The sequence below is a fragment of the Apis florea genome, unplaced genomic scaffold (genome assembly GCF_048593485.1).
Source record: "Apis florea isolate Af1SG1 unplaced genomic scaffold, ASM4859348v1 contig_1914_pilon, whole genome shotgun sequence".
Classification (NCBI taxonomy): domain Eukaryota; kingdom Metazoa; phylum Arthropoda; class Insecta; order Hymenoptera; family Apidae; genus Apis; species Apis florea.
In genome coordinates, this window is record NW_028256504.1 from 2,494,959 (window position 1) to 2,515,963 (window position 21,005).

The 21,005-nt window shown below is 35.1% G+C and overlaps 3 protein-coding genes and 1 non-coding gene across 4 annotated transcripts in view; 1 reads left to right on the forward strand and 3 right to left on the reverse strand.

The window, feature by feature from the left end:
• Nucleotides 1-1,049, reverse strand: part of LOC100863282 (uncharacterized) — a 77,346-nt gene extending 76,297 nt beyond the window's left edge. The window contains exon 1 of the mRNA XM_003691015.4: nucleotides 617-1,049. Coding sequence (XP_003691063.1) covers nucleotides 617-683 — 67 coding nt within the window. The 5' untranslated portion in view covers nucleotides 684-1,049. The remainder of the gene's footprint in view (nucleotides 1-616) is intronic.
• The window catches only part of wmd (serine-threonine kinase receptor-associated protein wmd), a 54,564-nt gene extending 47,632 nt beyond the window's left edge, over nucleotides 1-6,932 (forward strand). Inside the window, exons 5-9 of the mRNA XM_003691036.4 lie at nucleotides 3,912-4,349; nucleotides 4,744-5,042; nucleotides 5,113-5,342; nucleotides 6,094-6,230; nucleotides 6,322-6,932. Coding sequence (XP_003691084.1) covers nucleotides 4,235-4,349; nucleotides 4,744-5,042; nucleotides 5,113-5,342; nucleotides 6,094-6,230; nucleotides 6,322-6,533 — 993 coding nt within the window. The 5' untranslated portion in view covers nucleotides 3,912-4,234 and the 3' untranslated portion in view covers nucleotides 6,534-6,932. The remainder of the gene's footprint in view (nucleotides 1-3,911; nucleotides 4,350-4,743; nucleotides 5,043-5,112; nucleotides 5,343-6,093; nucleotides 6,231-6,321) is intronic.
• On the reverse strand, nucleotides 2,668-2,740 carry TRNAF-GAA (transfer RNA phenylalanine (anticodon GAA)). Its single transcript has one exon. It is a non-coding gene; the product is annotated as a tRNA-Phe (tRNA).
• Nucleotides 6,254-13,573, reverse strand: LOC100863165 (myeloperoxidase). The gene is made up of 3 exons (XM_003691014.4): nucleotides 11,164-13,573; nucleotides 8,333-11,023; nucleotides 6,254-7,936 (listed from the first exon to the last, which is right to left on the reverse strand). Exons 1-3 carry the CDS (start codon nucleotides 11,800-11,802, stop codon nucleotides 7,673-7,675), a joined length of 3,594 nt encoding a protein of 1,197 aa, XP_003691062.4. The 5' UTR covers nucleotides 11,803-13,573; the 3' UTR covers nucleotides 6,254-7,672.
• Between the last annotated feature and the right edge of the window lie 7,432 nt (nucleotides 13,574-21,005).

Sequence of the window (21,005 nt, forward strand, 5' to 3'; positions counted from 1 at the left end):
TTAATAGAATGTAGAAATATCTCTTTTATCGTTTTTTTTTTTTTTTTTTTTTTTTAGTACATTTCTGGTAAATTCTGTTGTAAGATAAATGAAAAATACTTTGAAATAAAACAAAGTAATTGAATTTTTATTCAAATTTAAATTCTTGTCTTGGGTCTCGTATATTTTACTATAAAAATGTTGCCCGCGTAATATAATGTCTTAAATATCGGGTAACGAGTAAAATATGATAATAGAGGTCTTACATCACTTGTCACGTTCTATCCCAGTCTTGCCTCCTACCTATAGTGCTTGATGCAAATATTTATTTTCGCTTCGTATTTTAAACCGTTTATACCGGAGAATATTATACTTTCCTTTTTGAAGTGCGAGAAATATAATATATATTTAAAACGGGAAAATTGAAAGTTGTTTAACATCGGTGAAAAAACATTATTCCTTAAATTTCGCAAGTCGAAAAATAACGGGAATTACATCGAAAATTATTTCATTCGATGGAACAAAAGTAAAATATAATTATATCGTAATTCGTGTACATTTTAATTACGACACGTTCCCATGTTCAAGAATCACGTGACCGGAGCAGGCAAATAAATGGGCGAAAAATATGACTTACCAGCTACGATACCAGTGATATGGCACTGCAGACAGACAACGAGAGCGAGCAACGATGTAGTTCTCATTTTTCACTCGATTCGAACCGCAGCCCTGCTGACAGACCAACTCTCGCCAAATCGATCGATGATCGTATATATATCGTAGGAACGCACGTGTAAACGTCGCACAATCGCGAAGAACCTCTCTGTGTTCTCAGTCCGTCACTGCCTCTTACCACGTAAACATTTGCGAGCGATGTAAACGCTTTGCCACGTTCAATTCTCGACGTCCAACTATCCGACACGATCCGACGCGTACCATCCCTATCGTCCCATAACAATTAATATTTTCGATATCGGGAAGCGAGAAACGTTAACCAAACTTCGCTTGACGTTTCGTCGCCGGCAAACGAGCGGACAACATCCTCCCTCCTACAAGGATCGAAACCGACTGAGCACGACGCATCGAGCCCCTATGCATCGTTGCCTGAAAAAGGGGTTATGCGCACGTGCGGGCGTCGACCAATCGGAACGCGCGAATGGCCATTGCTAACCGCACGCGATGCTCCGCGATTTTTTTTTTCTCGAATTTAAAAAGTGCCTTTCCCTGTTTTCGTACACGAGATCCATGGAAACAGATTCCGCAGCCTCTTGTCGCTGTGAAATTCTGACATCCGACCAGGCTTTTTCTTTCATCGTCGCGTAACACGAGACTCGGATCGAGCGTGTACGTGTGTGCGCACCACGCTCGAGAGTATGCACACACGCGCGTTACAGCGCAACAGGCACGCGAGGACGTGAAATCTGAACTTGCGGTGTTTAAACAGATTTATGGAGAAAGATAATTTTCTGGTGTACGATGCTTATGAAGATTATAATGTAATTGTAAGTTGTTCGGAGAATTTTTTTTTTTTTTAATGTAATTGTATCTATGATATTTTAGTAATCGAATTATTCCTTTTTGTATCGGTTAAAATATCAGTGATTCATCGAAGCAACGATTTTAATACATTTTTATATTGAATCAAAATATATTGCGCATACTCAAACGCGTTTATGCGTTTCTAATCTCTTCTCGTTATGCATATCCCGTGAATTTTATTCGTTCGTTTCAAAAAAAAGTGCACATATATTGTCCAATAAATTTAATTAAAAGTTTCTAACTTTGAAAATATGAACTACGTGTTGCGACTATTTTTTACATTCGGGGATTAAATTTTTTTATCGGAATACATGCGAGTACGTAACTTTTGACATATTGTTTTAATATGTTTCAATAACGTTATTCGAAAAAAAAAATGTACGATAAAAAATAATCATAATTTTCAAAAAAAAAAAATAATCATTTTAGACAATTTTTTATGAATAAAATTACATTTCACGAAAAATTAAAATTCGTATATGATCAAATCATCAAAAAATAAATAAATATAAGAATTAAAACAATAACATTTGAAATTCCATTTCTTTGTCATTTAGCCAACATATTCTTAATTATATAAAATCCCATACATATATTACGTATATTATAAAATAATCTGTATTATATATTGAAACAAATCCACGTTTTAACAAAATTGATTATCAACTCCTACTAAAACATATTATGGATTCTCATGGAATTCTCATTTTGATTTTGTTTGTTCGTGAATTATTTACGCGTCGTAATTTCAAACTGCATATTGTTTCCCGTCGAAAAACCAGCCTTTTCCCCCCTCCCCCCCCCTCCCCCTGTTTATTCGCATGACAGATTGTTCGTCGCTGTCAGACGCATTCAACGTAGTAGACCAGTTTCAAAGAATTATTTGAACCGTAAACATGGTTGCAAATAATTTTACAGAAAAAGATTTTTCATCATTGAAAATGCTTTTAAATAATAACCAATAAGATATATTTTAAATAAGAGATCCATTTATAATTTTACGTGAATATTTATTTAATTAAATTTATAACATGAGACGATATAAAAAAAAAAGAGCATTGTTAGATTTGAATAGAATATATTTCGACATAATATTTGAATATTCGCAAAAGAATAATAATATATAATGGGGAAAAAAGAAGAAATTTTTGCCGAAACCCGGGATCGAACCGGGGACATTTAGATCTTCAGTCTAACGCTCTCCCAACTGAGCTATTTCGGCTTGTTTTATTAAAATTTTTAATGGCGGTTTTATTAAAATTTAAAAAGATCGATTGACTTATCATTTCGTTAATTGTAAAATATAATTCATCTTTTTTTTTTCTTCTTCTTCTTTTTTTTTCACACAACCACGATGATATTTTATTTCAATATAAAATATATTTTAATTTTTAGTTTCTATCTTTTTTATTTTATTATCACGCATTTCGAAACATCATAACCTAAATGTTAATATTTTTATAGAAATAAAGTAATCTTTCGCAATATAAACTTCTTTTATTATATTAATTTATATTATATATTATATTAATAATTATTTGAATTTAATATTGATTTGAATAGAATGTTAAAATATTGAAATAAATAAATATCGTAAACGATTTATAGATTTATTGTATAGCACACTTGTTGAATTTCATTGGCGTACTAACAATATGCTAACGATAATTGGTCAAGTTTTAATAATACTCACGATAAATTATTGTCCATGGTTTGGATTCGTCATTCTTTTCTCTAACTCGACCTACTTTTATCACATTGTTTCACATATCCTGCTGCTTGTCAATCTTAGCACGATGTACAAGTTTACATTTCCCAGAACAGACGTTAAGGTTATTCGAAGGGAGAGAGATTGGTTGCAATTCATGGTCGCCGGCGAAATCATACGATAAACAAAGATGGATATAAATACTACGTAAACAAGCCACGAATTTAAGAGAGAGACAAAAGAGATTGTCAAGGACGGATAAGTTTAACTTAGACATTACTTACTAAAAGTAATTTTATTTAATTTAAAAAAAACTAATTATATAAAATGTTGTTCAATAATCATTGCATATATAAATTTTTCATATTAAAAATTTATGAATATACATTACGATATTAAAAATTTCATTTTAGAATCTAATTATTAAATGTTATTAAATAAATTAGAATTAAAATTAATATAGATTTGTTTTCCATCTTTGTATTGTATAATATCGACAATTATTATTTCCGTTTATTAATTTATTAGATTATATTATATCTTTAAAATTTTTTAAGAAAGAGTTCGATGAAAATTAATATACTTTTTTTCACACATATATAAAATATATATATATATATAATTTATATTACAAATAAATTATTTATCATATTTATTGAATTATTGACAAGAATATTATGTATAGTTGTTAATGGAAAAACAGAAATAAACAACACTCTCGTCCTCGAAACTGGTTAAATCGACTTGAAAAACATCGTCGAGGCCGCCATAACGTTCTTCCTGCCTGAACTTGGCCTACAGTTTTGTGCGCTTGCTACGTTCACGACGTTCAGTGTCGCGTCGTACGTAGATGGTGACGGTTCGTTGGAAGAGGATTTTTAGTTAATGGAAAGTTCACCGGGAATGTGGAAGTATATTTGCGAGTAAATCTCTTCCTCGCGCTCTACCGAGTGTAGGTGCATCGAAGAAAGGGAAAAGTATCGTCATTCGCAGTTACAATCGTACATTATGGCAAATTTAAGACAAACTCCGCTGACTTGTAGTGGACATACTAGACCCGTGGTGCATCTCGCATTCTCCGATATCACTGAATCTGGATATTATCTGATTTCGGCGTGCAAAGGTAATTAATTTTCGATTTTTTTCGCCTTGAAGAGAAACTCGCCGGTGACTCGTATCGGTCAATCTCTTTCTTTTTTTCTTCACGACCGACACGTTCTTGTTCGCCTTGGCCCAGTTTCTTCGAAAACCAAGGTTTTTATAACTTACGTATTTCGAGGTTAGATACTGTATATTTGCGACGTTCGTACGATTTCCTGTTGTATTCCATTCGATAATTATCTTGATTGATGAAATTCTTTCTAACCTATTTTAGTGAAGATTATTATTGAATCACGTGCACATATTTTATTTTGTTTTTAAAATTATAATGCTTTAATGAAACATTTATTTTTGTATATATATATATATATACATATATTTATAAAAAGCAAAAAATTTTTTTATTACATTTTTAGATGGCAAACCTATGTTACGACAAGGAGATACTGGAGATTGGATTGGAACATTTGAAGGACATAAAGGAGCAGTGTGGGGTGTTGCATTAAACCCTCAGGCTACAAGAGCTGCTTCAGGTGCTGCAGATTTTAATGCTAAAGTTTGGGATGCAATAAAAGGAGAAGAAATTCATTCATTTCAACATAAACATATTGTTAAATCTGTCAACTTTAGTACAGATTCTAATTATTTGTGCACTGGCTCCAATGAGAAACTTGTACGAATTTATGATCTTAACAAACCAGACGCAGCACCACAAGTATATATCCATAAATTCATATTTGCAAACATAATATTTTGCACTTTTTTTTAATCAATAATATCAACAGGTTTTCTCAGGCCATAAAAATGGTATCAGACATGTTACCTTTTTCAATAATAATACTGCATTAATTACTTGTGGCGATGATAAAACATTAAGAGTTTGGGATAGGAATAGTGGTCAAGAAGTCAAAAGGTTAGATTTTCCGGCAATTCCAAATTCTATGGAAGTATCAAGAGATGGAAATATCATTACCACAACTCATTCCAATATAGTTACTTTTTGGAATAGTAGAGAGTATGTACATTTTTTTTTTTATATTTGTAAATTTGTAATTGTAAATCTATAGATTATGTTATTGAAAAGTATAAAAATAAGGAATATAAGAAAACAAGTTCAAGATATCTTAATCTTTTGCGCTCCAACAGTGACTCTTGAATTAATGCAGCAATTCGAACGGCGACAATATTTATTTATGTTTGATTTTTTTAAAATATCGCTTCGTAAATAGATTTCCAAATTCTTTGTGCGTAATCTTATAAAGTATAGAATAATATACTATCAAATGATTAAATTTTTTTATATCAAATTAGATCGAATTACATTTTCGGCGTTAATCCGAGTTTGATAATCGTGGCAATAGAAATAATATTTTCAAGGTTTTTGAATTTTGTAAATATGGAATGAAATTAGGTCAAGAGAAAATGAGTTTGATTTTTCGTTGTTAACGGAATTATTTCTATTCATTAAGAAATTGACGATAGCGAAAAGGAAAATAGTGATGAAAATAGATGTGCAGTAAGAGAAGCTGGAAAATAAAAATAGACAGTGAATGTGAGAGCATGTTATTGGGATTTGGAGCGCAAAGGGTTAATATGTAATATATATTTTTTTATTATTATTAGTACAGGCACATTAATATGCATGGATTTGTTATAGAACCTTCAAGTTAGCCTTGGTTCATTCTAATATCTTTTTATATCTTTTATTCGATATTTTTTAATTACGTATCAATAAAACTTTTTTATTATTTTAATTATCTGTATAGATTAACCAAATTACGTGAATACACTGCACCAACACAAATGAATAGCGCCAGTTTGCATCCAGATTGTAGTATTTTTGTATGTGGAGGAGAAGATTTAAAAATGTACAAGTTTGATTATACTACGGGCGCGGAAATTGGTAAATTAATATTGACTACGAAATTGATAACATAACTATTATATTTCTTTACACTTAACATATTTACAAATATTTAATATTATTTTTATAGAATCATTTAAAGGACACTTTGGACCTGTGCACTGTGTACGTTTCTCACCGGATGGTGAATTATACGCTAGTGGTTCAGAAGATGGTACATTGAGATTATGGCAAACAACTGTTGGAAAAACTTATGGTCTCTGGCGATGTATAGAACAAACACCTGCAATACAAGAAAATACTACTGTGCTTAATAATAAACAAGAAGTTCCTGCCAGTTAAAGATCTAACGATTCATAAATAATGTATTTTTAATACCTTCCAAAAGAGAAAAAAAGAGAAGATTACATCATCGAGAGATGTACGTATTATATATAAAGGATAAATCACGGCAATTTATATCGTTGAAATTGTATTTAATCGGCTGATATCTGTCATATGTTTTGTACATATAATCAGATCTCTATAATATGCCTTGAATCAGCCTAAATAATCGCGATATTCCGGGAAAAGCGATTTCATAGTTTAATAAGTAATGGAAGTCTGGGACGCCGTTTACTATTTATTATAGAAAAGAAAAAAAAAGAAATATTAACATTTATTAACATTATACATGTCACTATTATACTACAAAATTAGATAGAGGTGTAATGACAAAAAGAAAGACAATTCAGAATTAAATTTTGTGTTCGCATTTGTTATTTTCGCGTTATAACATTACTATACAAGTATAAAAAGGATTTATTTGGGCCACTGCTAGCGCAACTTTTTTAATATACATATCACTCATTTCGCCTATTATTATTCACATTTTTATTCCTTTTGTCTAACAGACGTCACAATACCGTGACAATTTATTGAAGTCCTTTTTCCTTACACAGCAATTACGTACTACGAGATCACTGTACAATTTTTCCTTCAAACTGACAGCTTTATACAAGAAGTATATCATGTACTGACCTCTTTTGACTTTCCTTATTCCAGTACACCTTCTTACGTATATATATATATAATATAAATTAAATACTTCTTATAATCTACAAAATAGTACTAAACATAACAAGAAAAAAAAAAAAAGAAAAAGAGAGAGGTATTCGTTACAAAATGAAACAATATTTAAAATATTTCCAGTCGAGTATATGATACATGCGCGAATCTTGAAACATATTACTTCTTGACCTCTCTTCATAGACGATTTCTATCAAAATGTACGAGCTGAGACGCGCGCATAACACATTCACAGTGATTCTTGACTCGTATTCCTTACAAAAAATTGTTCAACGCTTTTAACGATGAGTGCAGCTCGTTAATTCACTGTCGTTGTACGATCTCTCGAAGGAAGACAGTGATTCTCTTGCGTGTGATAGTTAGTAAGCAACCAGTTATAGGAGAGAAGTCTTTGTTAACATTTTTTCCACCGCTCAACCTATGAATTGCGACAGATCGGGCAACTTGAACCCGTTGAACGAAACTGGCGTTGGCGCGCTTCTCAAACTATTTCTGTGCGATACGAAACCAGGGAAACTGGTCGGCGTGGTAAATTGCTGAAGTCTCGAGGAAGCTTCCGTCGCTGCCAAAACGAAACCACACTGAGCTGTGCACACGTCATCGCGTAGAATTGCCTCGCGAGAAGCTTCGCGTAAAAGCTGATTGCAATCGGTAATCCTCAGAGAAGCGCATTGAGTCTGAAAACAGGAACGATTGTAATTTAATTTCTTTTATATTTGTTTCTAATAATTCATTCTAATAATTTACTATCCGATTTATTCGTTTTCATATCAAAGCAAGCACTTTCCAGAAATCTTTAGAGCTTCGAGGATCGAATAGGAAAAAGTCGAGTGAAATCAGGATATCCTTGATAAACTATCCAATATAAGCACGTATTGGATTTCAGGAAGTATTTAGCTTACGTGTATAAAAATGGATAAGAATTTAAAAAAATTCGTGTCTTACAACCCAATTTTAAATTACGAAAGGAACAAATAATCCGATATCTATATCCTCGAGCATAATTCAAGATTTCTGGAGGAAAAGTAATCGCACAAGAGACGATTTCACGATGCAAAGGATTAAATACGTACGCCTTCGGCGGTGCAAACGCAGCTGGTGCAAGGCGTAGGGAAGCCAGACTCTCCAAGAGCAACGTTCCTTCCTCCGATCTGGCAACCGTGCCTTGTTTCTCTCCACGCAGTCAGATCCATTTGCGGCATCGAGCCGCAAGGGACTCGCGGATTCAGAAAATTGCTCGGCAAATCGAACGCCGCCCTCTGCATGTCGTTCTGATTGTCCATGTTCTCGCACATAACCTTCGACAACGTGGATTTACGAATCTCGGCGAGCTGGTGCTCGGTGAACCGGATATTTGGGTCGTCGGTCTCGTACCAGAATCTGTCGCACTTCCTCGCCTGCCTGAATTGTATCGCGATTATACAGGCGAACGTGGGCCCCACCAATCCGCCTTGAAGAGGTCTCTCGCTCATCCCACCTGGGAACAAGTCGATGTCGTCCACGGATGCGTAGATGCGTTTCATCCGAGCTATCACCTCTGGCGCCATCTCCCTCGACAAATCTTCGAAAGTGGTCGCTCTTTTCAGATTGCACAGAGCCCTGTAATTGTTGTACGACGGTATACCGTGATCCCTGGCCCGATGAACATTAAGAGCAACCAGGTCGATTCCAGAATACGGTATCCCGCGGATCTCGAACAGATGATTGGTCACCTCGCCGGTTATAAATTGATCCAAAGTCTCCATAGGGGTCGCGACCAATCCTCGCGTCATTTCGTCCATCATGTTCGATTGATAGAGCACATCCGGGTCGAAGAAACCATCTCTGAGCAAGATAGACGGTTCCATGTTCTGATAGTTGCGATCCATTCTTGGCAGATGAGGCCTCAACAACGAGTGACCGATCCTGTACGCAGCGGAGGCGAATTCGGTGAGCACGCTGGGATTGCAAGTGGGAGAATACTCCTTGTAGTAGCCTTGTGGCAACAGTTTCAATCCGTAAAGAGTGACAGCGTTCCAGCCAAGTATTCGAGGTAGGAATTCGTTGTACGTGATGTGTTGCAGCATCCCGCTGATTATGCGTCGAGATTGTTGGAACAGTTTCTCGCCATCCCAGTGAGGATTGATCTGTCTTAATCCTTCCACGATTCTATTATGCTCGCGCACCCACATGGTGTGCATGACGGTTAATCCAGGCTGCTCGGAGGCTCGGCCGTCTCCGCCGATAAAACAGTAACCGGATTTGGCTTTGCACTCGGGATGCGTGGGCGATTGAGGCAAGAGATCCTTGGCCCCTCTGTGCGGGCTCTGAGTGATGTTCATTCGACCGTTGAAGCCACGAAGTATGTTGCAGATGCAAGTGTTCTCTCCATAGACCACGGATCCATCGAGGAAAGCCGTGTTCTGATTAATCTGTTCCCTCGGCCCGAGATGCTGTTGGCCTGGCAGCGATCTCATGGATGGGAAACACATTCGTGCGCCCGATGTTACGTTCACAGTGGGATAGTAATGGTCGCCAGGTGGCACTGGGAAAGGATTACACTCGGGATGAACCGTTCTGGGTGAATCGCAAGAACGACAGCTAGGTATAGACTCGGCAAAACCTTTGTGAATAGGTGTCATGGTGAGATCGTGGTCCAGAAATTGTGCGAACTGCATTACCATCAGAGTGTATCGATTGTGCAAGTTGGATATGTCGGGATGGATCACCGTGGAGATCACTCGGGGATTTGGTAGAGGCACTCCTGTTACAGAGGTGCTTCTGGGCTTCGATACTCCGTCTTCGTAGACCGGGGGCAGCAATCTGGCGAATGTTGTCAACGATTTGCCCAGGTTGGGATTGCGCAGATTGTTGCAGTGGCCCGAGAGGGTTCTGTACGGAGAGGTTGGATCGCAAGGGCTATCGTCCACGGGACACTCGACCTCGTCGTGATTCGTAGGCTTCTTTTGGGACAGGAATCCGGAAATGTCGACGTTTTGCAGCAGATCTGAGAAATCGTTGTTGGGAAAACCCAATATATTGTCCGTGGTGTCAAAGATCTGTCGTTTCTTGCGTTTCAGCCCGTGTATCCCATTTAGAATTTCATTAGTGGCCAACTCGTACATGATGGAAGAGTTTGCCAACAGGAGAGCATCTCTGTTGGCTTTTGAGAAGCTGGCAGCCGTTCCAGCTGGAGACTTGGGATCCGCTATTCTCTGCTGCAACCACGAATTGTACTCCAATTGCTTTCTTTCGATTAAATCTGCTTCAGCTTTCTTCACAGCTGCTGCTATCAAACTCGGGCTGAGTTCTGGAATGAATTCAGGGATTACAGATCTGGTGCCGATCACTACCTCCTTGGCTGGCTCTGGAAGAGGCTCTTCTCGCCAAGGAGCGATGTCGAGTACACTGTGCTGGTCGCAATTGATCCTCGCGTTCAGATATGGATCCTGTTGTATAAACGCTTTCGGTTGAATCTTGTCGATCTTCGTGTTGGCACAGAGGATACCAGCCAGAGAAACTTTTTTAATTTCAGCGAGTTGAACTGGATTCAATCCGGACGGTGGAATGTCATTCTCGTACCAGAATCGATCCGAGTTTCTCGTCTTGATGAATTGCCTCTTGAGAAGGCATTCGAACGTCGGACCTACTGTTGCACCCCTTCTAGGAATTTCGAAAATTCCACCGAGCAGCAAATCTATATCTTCCACCCGAGAGTATACGGATTCCAAGAGTCTCGCGTGCACGGGATGCATTAGACGCTCCAAATCCATGAAATTCTGGATCTATGAAAAAAGGAAAGACACGTGTTTTGAATATAGTTGAAGAATAATCGATAAAATAATTTCTTAAATATTCGAAAGCATTATATCACAGCGGTGCGAGAAAAAATTCTATATATGCGAATTAAATTGCACAAACGTACGGTCACATTGCGTCCAGAACAATCGGCTACGAACTCGACATATCCGGGGATCCCATGATCACGGCCCACGTGTATAAAGCGCGCGTTCGCGTCGACTCTCGATTCGAAAGCGGAGTGACCGAGGTCGAGGCTCACGCGATTGGCCGAGGCGATCACGTGGTCTTCCAAGCACGTGGCGTTGTCAATTCTGTGGCTGCGCAGCGACGTCAAAGCGCGCAGAGCCGCCAGCGCGACAGCATCGTACGTTCCTCCTACGTTCGAGGACGAGTAACCGTTGTAGAACCCGCTCGAAACGGGCATTAATTCCGGATCCGTTCGAGCACCCTCCCCGAGAATACTCGGTACGTATTCGTTCAAAGTGACGTGTTGAATTTGCGCCATGACCAATCGTCGAGCTTCCAAGAATAACTTGGTGTCGTCCCAATGCTCGTTGGCGTCCGCCAATGCTTCGGCTATGCGATTGTGCTCGCTCAGAAAGGCAGCGTATACCATTCCAAGAGGCTTATCCCCGGTGCTGTTGCACACTTCGCAGGCAGAAATGTCGACCCTTCCTCGGTTGTACGTTCTGATTCGGTGCAACTGTTCGTCGGTGGATCCATAAATGTGAGAACCGTCCAGATATGCCGACGCACCGTTCATTTGTTCCCTGCTTTCGAAATTACACTTGTGCACAGTGAGAGTCGGTACAGATCGCCAATAACCTATGCATCCATCTTGCTCGTTGCGAATGTCGTAACATTCCGGATGCTTCGCTTTCCCGGAGCAACATAGGTCCAGTTTGCGGGATGGATAGATGACGGATGCGATGTCGTTGAGTATCAGTTGGGACCATATTCCGGATAAACTGGTCAGACCCTCGTGAGCCTCTGGAGAGGGGCGTAGATGGTCGAGCAGTGTCGATACTATTTTCGTAGGTGTCGGGAGCACGTGATTTCCGACCGACTGGCGAGGACTAGCGACATCTGGCGACAATGAAACGTAAACGCGTGTTTAGATGAAAAATTATTGTCCCGAGAAAGACGTGATTGAGATAGAAAGTTAGTTATAAGAGAGAAAAGAAATTGTAAATTGTTGTTTGAAAAGTGTTTAATCAAAATGATTAATTAGAAATGTTATTAACAGTTCGTATCGTCGTAATATATTACGTACAATTCGTTATTAAATAAAACATTAAATAATAATATAAAATTGTGTAATACACAGATATATTTCATTACGCTGTCAAAATAAATTTCTCGGATTTTTCACGCAAATTTTTCAAACAACAATCGCATCAATTACGAGTGAGCTGTCGGAACAAGTCGGAACTTTCGTTACGAAAGAGTATAGAAGATATTCTCTAAATTGCGCTAATATTTCGTCGCACAAACGAAACATAATTTTTATCTCTGAAGTCTATTATATAATAAAGCTGCGGTTTTTACTCTTACTTCACGAGGGTGTACGATGTAAATGAGATTGAATCGTTGCACGTGGTAAATTGATAATATCTGTGTCAAATTAGACGTTACCTAACACAGTTTATTATTATTCTCGGTTATGTTACACGGAAAATTGATTTTACGCTATGCGCACATGATTCTGTAGATTTTAACGCGACAAATTGTATCGAATAAGCGTAATTGTACCTTTTGACAGTGAGAAATGAGAAATTTTACATAATTATGAAATAAATGTAATTGAAGATTGGACGGAAAACAGGTTATAAATATTATAATAAATCGTACTTTCATCTTTTATTATATACTGTGTAAAATTTTCTTTGCTAAATAAGAGAAAAATGTCAAAGTAGTAGTAATTGTAAAGTATAAATTTTTCTTTTTTCTAATTTTCTTGCTAATCTTCAATTATGTTTCAGGCTTTAAAAAAATATGATAAATATAATATAGAGATTAGCGAGAAAAGGATCAAGTAATAGAGATAAGTCGAATTGAATAAATCGCATAATTTACCTCACACAATCTCCTTCAGCAAATAATCGATATTACGGTTTAAATTTTTTTTTTTTTTTTGGCATTATCTCATAAAATAAAGCGACTTTCTAATTCGATATAATTACATCGCACGTATAAACCTGCCTGATCTCCTGCATGCTATTAGAGACAGTGAAATTTATTACGTACAACTTTCTAGATCGATGCCGAAGTGGTTATTCATCTTTCGATTACGTCCAACATTGAAACCGAATAACGTTGGCTAGAAATCGAAAGTCTTCCGTTATTATCGTTACTATGAATGCCATAAACACGTTCTGCGCTTTTACGCATGTTTGTATCAACGTTTCGTATTTATTTTTTCCCCTTTTTATTTTATCTCTGTTTTTTAAAGTTAAACAAATGAATTAAGCGAAAAAAAAGAAGAGACACGTGACGTATCGTACAATAAAATTGGAATTCGAATTTTTCTAGCACAGGAATTATATTTTATTCAATTTCAACAAAATAATTCGTTTTTACTTGAGATTGTTTATATTATTTTGAGTTTTTTTTTTCAACAGAACGTCACTGACGAACAGCGAGATAAAGAGGACCTAACCTAGTCTCATAATGCGCAATTTGTGACGAAATTCTGTGTCATAGTTGATTCTCGACGGAATCTCAGTGGGTAAAGTAGATTGACAACGTCTGTCACATGTGGCAAAATTTATGCCGATGTTAATGACGATGGAACGGATATTCGTTCAACGATAAAAAATAAACGAAAAAATATTTATAATAGGATTCGTCCTCGTCCCTAATAAGATTGATTCATGCGCATGCAGATAAGTTTGCAGCATTGGAGCATACAGAAATAGAGATATTTAAATTAATATTGCCATAAATGTATAATACGTTGATTCTTGATTGTTATTGGAATTGGAATTGATAATTCTCTCTTTTAAATTTTTTAAAACTAATATAATAGTACATATAGATATATATATATATGAGAATATTCAAATATTCAACTAATTGTTACACGATAACAATTCCATTTCTATTTTTTTTATAGATATAATGTAAAATTAGAATATAAAGGGCGACAAAACAAAAGATTTATAAGTATATTTGTAGAACACTTCCTATTATTTTACTCTGCTAATAGGCAATTGCTCTTATTCTATTTTTGTAATATTTCAATATTAACAATTCCAAATCTAGAAGATATTCATTTATGATATATAAAATTACATATAAGGATCTTGTTATAAATCTAATGAACAAATCAACGGAATGTATTCAAACAAATTTCTTTGTTATACTAAAATTCAAGATATATCGAGTTATTTAGAAAAGTGAATTTAACAAGTCATCTATCTATCAACTCGTTCGATTATTATTCCAGTCAACATCGACGTTTTAGCCACTCATCAGAGACTTTCAATTGTATCGACGCGACGAAAATACAAGGAAGCACGACGACGATCGAGATATTTTGGGTCAACGTTGTCGAAAGGGAGCTACTGGTCATGGAAGAAAACCTGAATCACTTTCTTTGCCTCTTTTCACTTTCATATTTCCGTTTCCATTTTTTTTTTTCTTTTGCAAAGGTGCCAACCACCTTCCGTCTTCCCTTTCGCAATATCCAGAGGCACACTTCCGATAAAGCGCCACAATCTCCAGTTGTTAATTAACGCTATCCTGCTCTACGCGTTTTATAGATTCCAATTCGACGTGACAGGTATTCACAGCAAATATTTCTGTTCGCACATGCGAAATAATTTCTTATAATTGTGCATTAAATTGAATTTTAAATAAACTTTATTATTTTTAATTATAAGGTTGATCGAAAATATAATTTAAAATTAGAAATGGTATGTAGAAGTTTCTTTTATGTAGATAATAATAATTATTCTTATTGAATAATAATAATAATTTTGTATATAGATAAAAATTTAATATTAACAATATAGTTCATAGAACTAAATTACATAATTATTCATTTTATAGCTAGTATATATTAATAACTCAGAGTAATTGGCGTTATTGTAATAAAAAAAAAATAAGAATTAGAATTATTTTTTCTATGTCCTACATATACTTATATATACATATTTTTATACATTTTAGTTATGTTTTATATATATATATATTTCATGTAAGTAAAATATACGAAATTATAACAAAAATATCATGTATACACCTTCCTATAGGACTATATTTTTAATACAAACTCGATACAATTGAAACTGTTGTTCCAGCAATTCATGGAAATGACGCCAAATTCTCACAACTTCGCCAATTCTTGGAATGACATCTTATAAATTCTTATAATTTCCGAGATTTCCATTCTTATTTCTCTGTTGCAGCTAAAACAACTTTGACTTTTTCACAGTTTCTCATTTCTAGGAATACTAATGTCTATATTTACTTTCTTTTAATTGTTTTCATAAAATAATGAATTATATAGTCGTTTTTTCTTACATACGTTTCTTACATTACATAGTTACTTACATTACATAGAGAAATGTTACAAAAGAGTCATTTCCTTTTAAAATAAGATTTAAATAATTATTCTACGTTAATTTTACCGGAAATTATGGTATTCAAAAGATAGTATTCCTTCAAATATTACATTCCTCACAGAATTTGTCCTTGAGTAGGAAACAATTATACAAAAAAATGACAGAACATTCTACGATAATTTTACAGAAAGTTATGGCATTTCAAAGTTTGACAAAATTTTCCTCAAAAGCTACTTGTCTACTTTAAATTGTTACCGAGTAGGAAGCAATCCCACAAAAAACTGAGGAATGCAACGTTATTCTACATTCTTTTCCCTTTAAAATGAGCTTTGTTTGAACATTCTACGATAATTTTGCAGAAAGTTATGGTATTTCAAAGTTTGACAGGATTTTCCTCAAAAGCTACTTCCCACTTTTAAATTTTCACCGAGTAGGAAGCAGTCCCACAAAAAACTGAGGAATGCTACGTTATTCTACATTCCTTTCCCTTTAAAATGAACTTCGTTTGAACATTCTACGATAATTTTGCAGAAAGTTATGGCATTTCAAAGTTTGACAAGATTTTCCTCAAAAGCTACTTTTAAATTGTCACCGAATAGGAAGCAATCCCACAAAAAACTGAGGAATGCTACGTTATTCTACATTCTTTTCCTTTTAAAATGAGCTTTATTTGAACATTCTACGATAATTTTGCAGAAAGTTATGGCATTTCAAAGTTTGACCAGATTTTCTTTAAAAGCTACTTGTCTCTCTTAAATTGTTACCGAGTAGGAAGTAGTCCCACAAAAAACTAAGGAATGCTACGTTATTCTACATTCTTTTTCCTTTAAAATGAGCTTTGTTTGAACATCCTACGATAATTTTACAGAAAGTTATGGAATTTCAAAGTTTGACCAGATTTTCCTCAAAAGCTACTTGTCTCTCTTAAATTGTTACCGAGTAGAAAGCAGTCCCACAAAAAACTGAGGAAGGCTACGTTATTCTACATTCTTTTCCCTTTAAAATGAGCTTTGTTTGAAGATTCTACGATAATATTGCAGAAAGTTATGGCATTTCAAAGTTTGACCAGATTTTCCTCAAAAGCTACTTATATCTTTTAAACTGTCATCGTGTAGGAAGCAGTCCCACAAAAAACAGAGGAATACTACGTTATTCTACATTCTTTTTCCTTTAAATGAGCTTTGTTTGAACATCCTACGATAATTTTACAGAAAGTTATGGCATTTCAAAATTTGACCAGATTTTCCTCAAAAGCTACTTCCCACTTTTAAATTGTCACCGACTAGGAAGCCGTCCCACAAAAAACTGAGGAATGCTACGTTATTCTGCATTCTTTTCCCTTTAAAATGAGCTTTGTTTGAATATCCTACGATAATTTTGCAGAAAGTTATGGCATTTCAAAGTTTGACCAGAATTTCCTCAAAAGCTACTTATCTCTTTTAAATTGTCATCGTGTAGGAAGCAGTCCCACAAAAAACTGAGGAATGCTACGTTATTCTACATTCTTTTCCATTTAAAATGAGCTTTGTTTGAACATTCTACGATAATTTTAGAGAAAGTTATGGCATTTCAAAGTTTGACAAGATTTTCCTCAAAAGCTACTTGTCTCTCTTAAATTGTTACCGAGTAGAAAGCAGTCCCACAAAAAACTGAGGAATGCTACATTATTCTACATTCTTTTTCCTCTAAAATGAGCTTTGTTTGAACATTCTACGATAATTTTAGAGAAAGTTATGGCATTTCAAAGTTTGACAAGATTTTCCTCAAAAGCTACTTGTCTCTCTTAAATTGTTACCGAGTAGAAAGCAGTCCCACAAAAAACTGAGGAATGCTACATTATTCTACATTCTTTTCCCTCTAAAATGAGCTTTGTTTGAACATCCTACGATAATTTTAAAGAAAGTTATGGCATTTCAAAGTTTGACAAGATTTTCCTCAAAAGCTACTTGTCTCTCTTAAATTGTTACCGAGTAGAAAGCAGTCCCACAAAAAACTGAGGAATGCTACGTTATTCTACATTCTTTTCCCTTTAAAATGAGCTTTGTTTGAACATCCTACGATAATATTGCAGAAAGTTATGGCATTTCAAAGTTTGACCAGATTTTCCTCAAAAGCTACTTATATCTTTTAAATTGTCATCGTATAGGAAGCAGTCCCACAAAAAACAGAGGAATACTACGTTATTCTACATTCTTTTTCCTTTAAAATGAGCTTTGTTTGAACATCCTACGATAATTTTACAGAAAGTTACGGCATTTCAAAATTTGACCAGATTTTCCTCAAAAGCTACTTCCCACTTTTAAATTGTCACCGACTAGGAAGCCGTCCCACAAAAAACTGAGGAATGCTACGTTATTCTGCATTCTTTTCCCTTTAAAATGAGCTTTGTTTGAATATCCTACGATAATTTTGCAGAAAGTTATGGCATTTCAAAGTTTGACCAGAATTTCCTCAAAAGCTACTTATCTCTTTTAAATTGTCATCGTGTAGGAAGCAGTCCCACAAAAAACTGAGGAATGCTACGTTGTTCTACATTCTTTTCCATTTAAAATGAGCTTTGTTTGAACATTCTACGATAATTTTACAGAAAGTTATGGCATTTCAAAGTTTGACAAGATTTTCCTCAAAAGCTACTTGTCTCTCTTAAATTGTTACCGAGTAGAAAGCAGTCCCACAAAAAACTGAGGAATGCTACATTATTCTACATTCTTTTTCCTCTAAAATGAGCTTTGTTTGAACATCCTACGATAATTTTAAAGAAAGTTATGGCATTTCAAAGTTTGACAAGATTTTCCTCAAAAGCTACTTGTCTCTCTTAAATTGTTACCGAGTAGAAAGCAGTCCCACAAAAAACTGAGGAATGCTACGTTATTCTACATTCTTTTCCCTTTAAAATGAGCTTTGTTTGAACATTCTACGATAATTTTGCAGAAAGTTATGGTATTTTAAAGTTTGACAGGATTTTCCTCAAAAGCTACTTATATCTTTTAAATTGTCATCGTGTAGGAAGCAGTCCCACAAAAAACTGAGGAATGCTACGTTATTCTACATTCTTTTCCCTTTAAAATGAGCTTTGTTTGAACATCCTACGATAATTTTACAGAAAGTTATGGCATTTCAAAGTTTGACAAGATTTTCCTCAAAAGCTACTTGTCTCTCTTAAATTGTTACCGAGTAGAAAGCAGTCCCACAAAAAACTGAGGAATGCTACGTTATTCTACATTCTTTTCCCTTTAAAATGAGCTTTGTTTCAACATCCTACGATAATTTTACAGAAAGTTATGGCATTTCAAAGTTTGACCAGATTTTCCTCAAAAGCTACTTATCTCTTTTAAATTGTCATCGTGTAGGAAGCAGTCCCACAAAAAACTGAGGAATGCTACATTATTCTACATTCTTTTTCCTCTAAAATGAGCTTTGTTTGAACATCCTACGATAATTTTAAAGAAAGTTATGGCATTTCAAAGTTTGACAAGATTTTCCTCAAAAGCTACTTGTCTCTCTTAAATTGTTACCGAGTAGAAAGCAGTCCCACAAAAAACTGAGGAATGCTACGTTATTCTACATTCTTTTCCCTTTAAAATGAGCTTTGTTTGAACATTCTACGATAATTTTGCAGAAAGTTATGGTATTTTAAAGTTTGACAGGATTTTCCTCAAAAGCTACTTCCCACTTTTAAATTTTCTCCGAGTAGGAAGCAGTCCTACAAAAAACTGAGGAATGCTACGTTATTCTACATTCTTTTCCCTTTAAAATGAGCTTTGTTTGAACATTCTACGATAATTTTGCAGAAAGTTATGGCATTTCAAAGTTTGACAGGATTTTCCTCAAAAGCTACTTATATCTTTTAAATTGTCATCGTGTAGGAAGCAGTCCCACAAAAAACTGAGGAAAGCTACGTTATTCTACATTCTTTTCCCTTTAAAATGAGCTTTGTTTGAACATTCTACGATAATTTTGCAGAAAGTTATGGCATTTCAAAGTTTGACCAGATTTTCCTCAAAAGCTACTTGTCTCTCTTAAATTGTTACCGAGTAGAAAGCAGTCCCACGAAAAACTGAGGAAAGCTACGTTATTCTACATTCTTTTCCCTTTAAAATGAGCTTTGTTTGAACATTCTACGATAATTTTGCAGAAAGTTATGGCATTTCAAAGTTTGACAGGATTTTCCTCAAAAGCTACTTATATCTTTTAAATTGTCATCGTGTAGGAAGCAGTCCCACAAAAAACTGAGGAAAGCTACGTTATTCTACATTCTTTTCCCTTTAAAATGAGCTTTGTTTGAACATTCTACGATAATTTTGCAGAAAGTTATGGCATTTCAAAGTTTGACCAGATTTTCCTCAAAAGCTACTTGTCTCTCTTAAATTGTTACCGAGTAGAAAGCAGTCCCACGAAAAACTGAGGAAAGCTACGTTATTCTACATTCTTTTCCCTTTAAAATGAGCTTTGTTTGAACATTCTACGATAATTTTGCAGAAAGTTATGGCATTTCAAAGTTTGACCAGATTTTCCTCAAAAGCTACTTGTCTCTCTTAAATTGTTACCGAGTAGAAAGCAGTCCCACAAAAAACTGAGGAATGCTACGTTATTCTACATTCTTTTCCCTTTAAAATGAGCTTTGTTTGAACATTCTACGATAATTTTGCAGAAAGTTATGGCATTTCAAAGTTTGACCAGATTTTCCTCAAAAGCTACTTGTCTCTCTTAAATTGTTACCGACTAGGAAGCAGTCCCACAAAAAACTAAGGAAGGCTACGTTATTCTACATTCTTTTCCCTTTAAAATGAGCTTTGTTTGAACATTCTACGATAATTTTGCAGAAAGTTATGGCATTTCAAAGTTTGACAGGATTTTCCTCAAAAGCTACTTATATCTTTTAAATTGTCATCGTGTAGGAAGCAGTCCCACAAAAAACTGAGGAAAGCTACGTTATTCTACATTCTTTTCCCTTTAAAATGAGCTTTGTTTGAACATTCTACGATAATTTTGCAGAAAGTTATGGCATTTCAAAGTTTGACCAGATTTTCCTCAAAAGCTACTTGTCTCTCTTAAATTGTTACCGAGTAGAAAGCAGTCCCACGAAAAACTGAGGAAAGCTACGTTATTCTACATTCTTTTCCCTTTAAAATGAGCTTTGTTTGAACATTCTACGATAATTTTGCAGAAAGTTATGGCATTTCAAAGTTTGACCAGATTTTCCTCAAAAGCTACTTGTCTCTCTTAAATTGTTACCGAGTAGAAAGCAGTCCCACAAAAAACTGAGGAATGCTACGTTATTCTACATTCTTTTCCCTTTAAAATGAGCTTTGTTTGAACATTCTACGATAATTTTGCAGAAAGTTATGGCATTTCAAAGTTTGACCAGATTTTCCTCAAAAGCTACTTGTCTCTCTTA

Bases quoted from the DNA above. Each gene is read 5' to 3' on its own strand.
- LOC100863165 (XM_003691014.4), bottom strand. From the start codon at position 11,802: ATGAACGGTGCGTCGGCATATCTGGACGGTTCTCACATTTATGGATCC. The intron at 11,024-11,163 runs GTACGTTTGTGC...CTTTTTTCATAG, and splicing joins GTTCTGGACGCAATGTGACC to ATCCAGAATTTCATGGATTT. The intron at 7,937-8,332 runs GTACGTATTTAA...TCCTGTTTTCAG, and splicing joins GCGTTTGCACCGCCGAAGGC to ACTCAATGCGCTTCTCTGAG.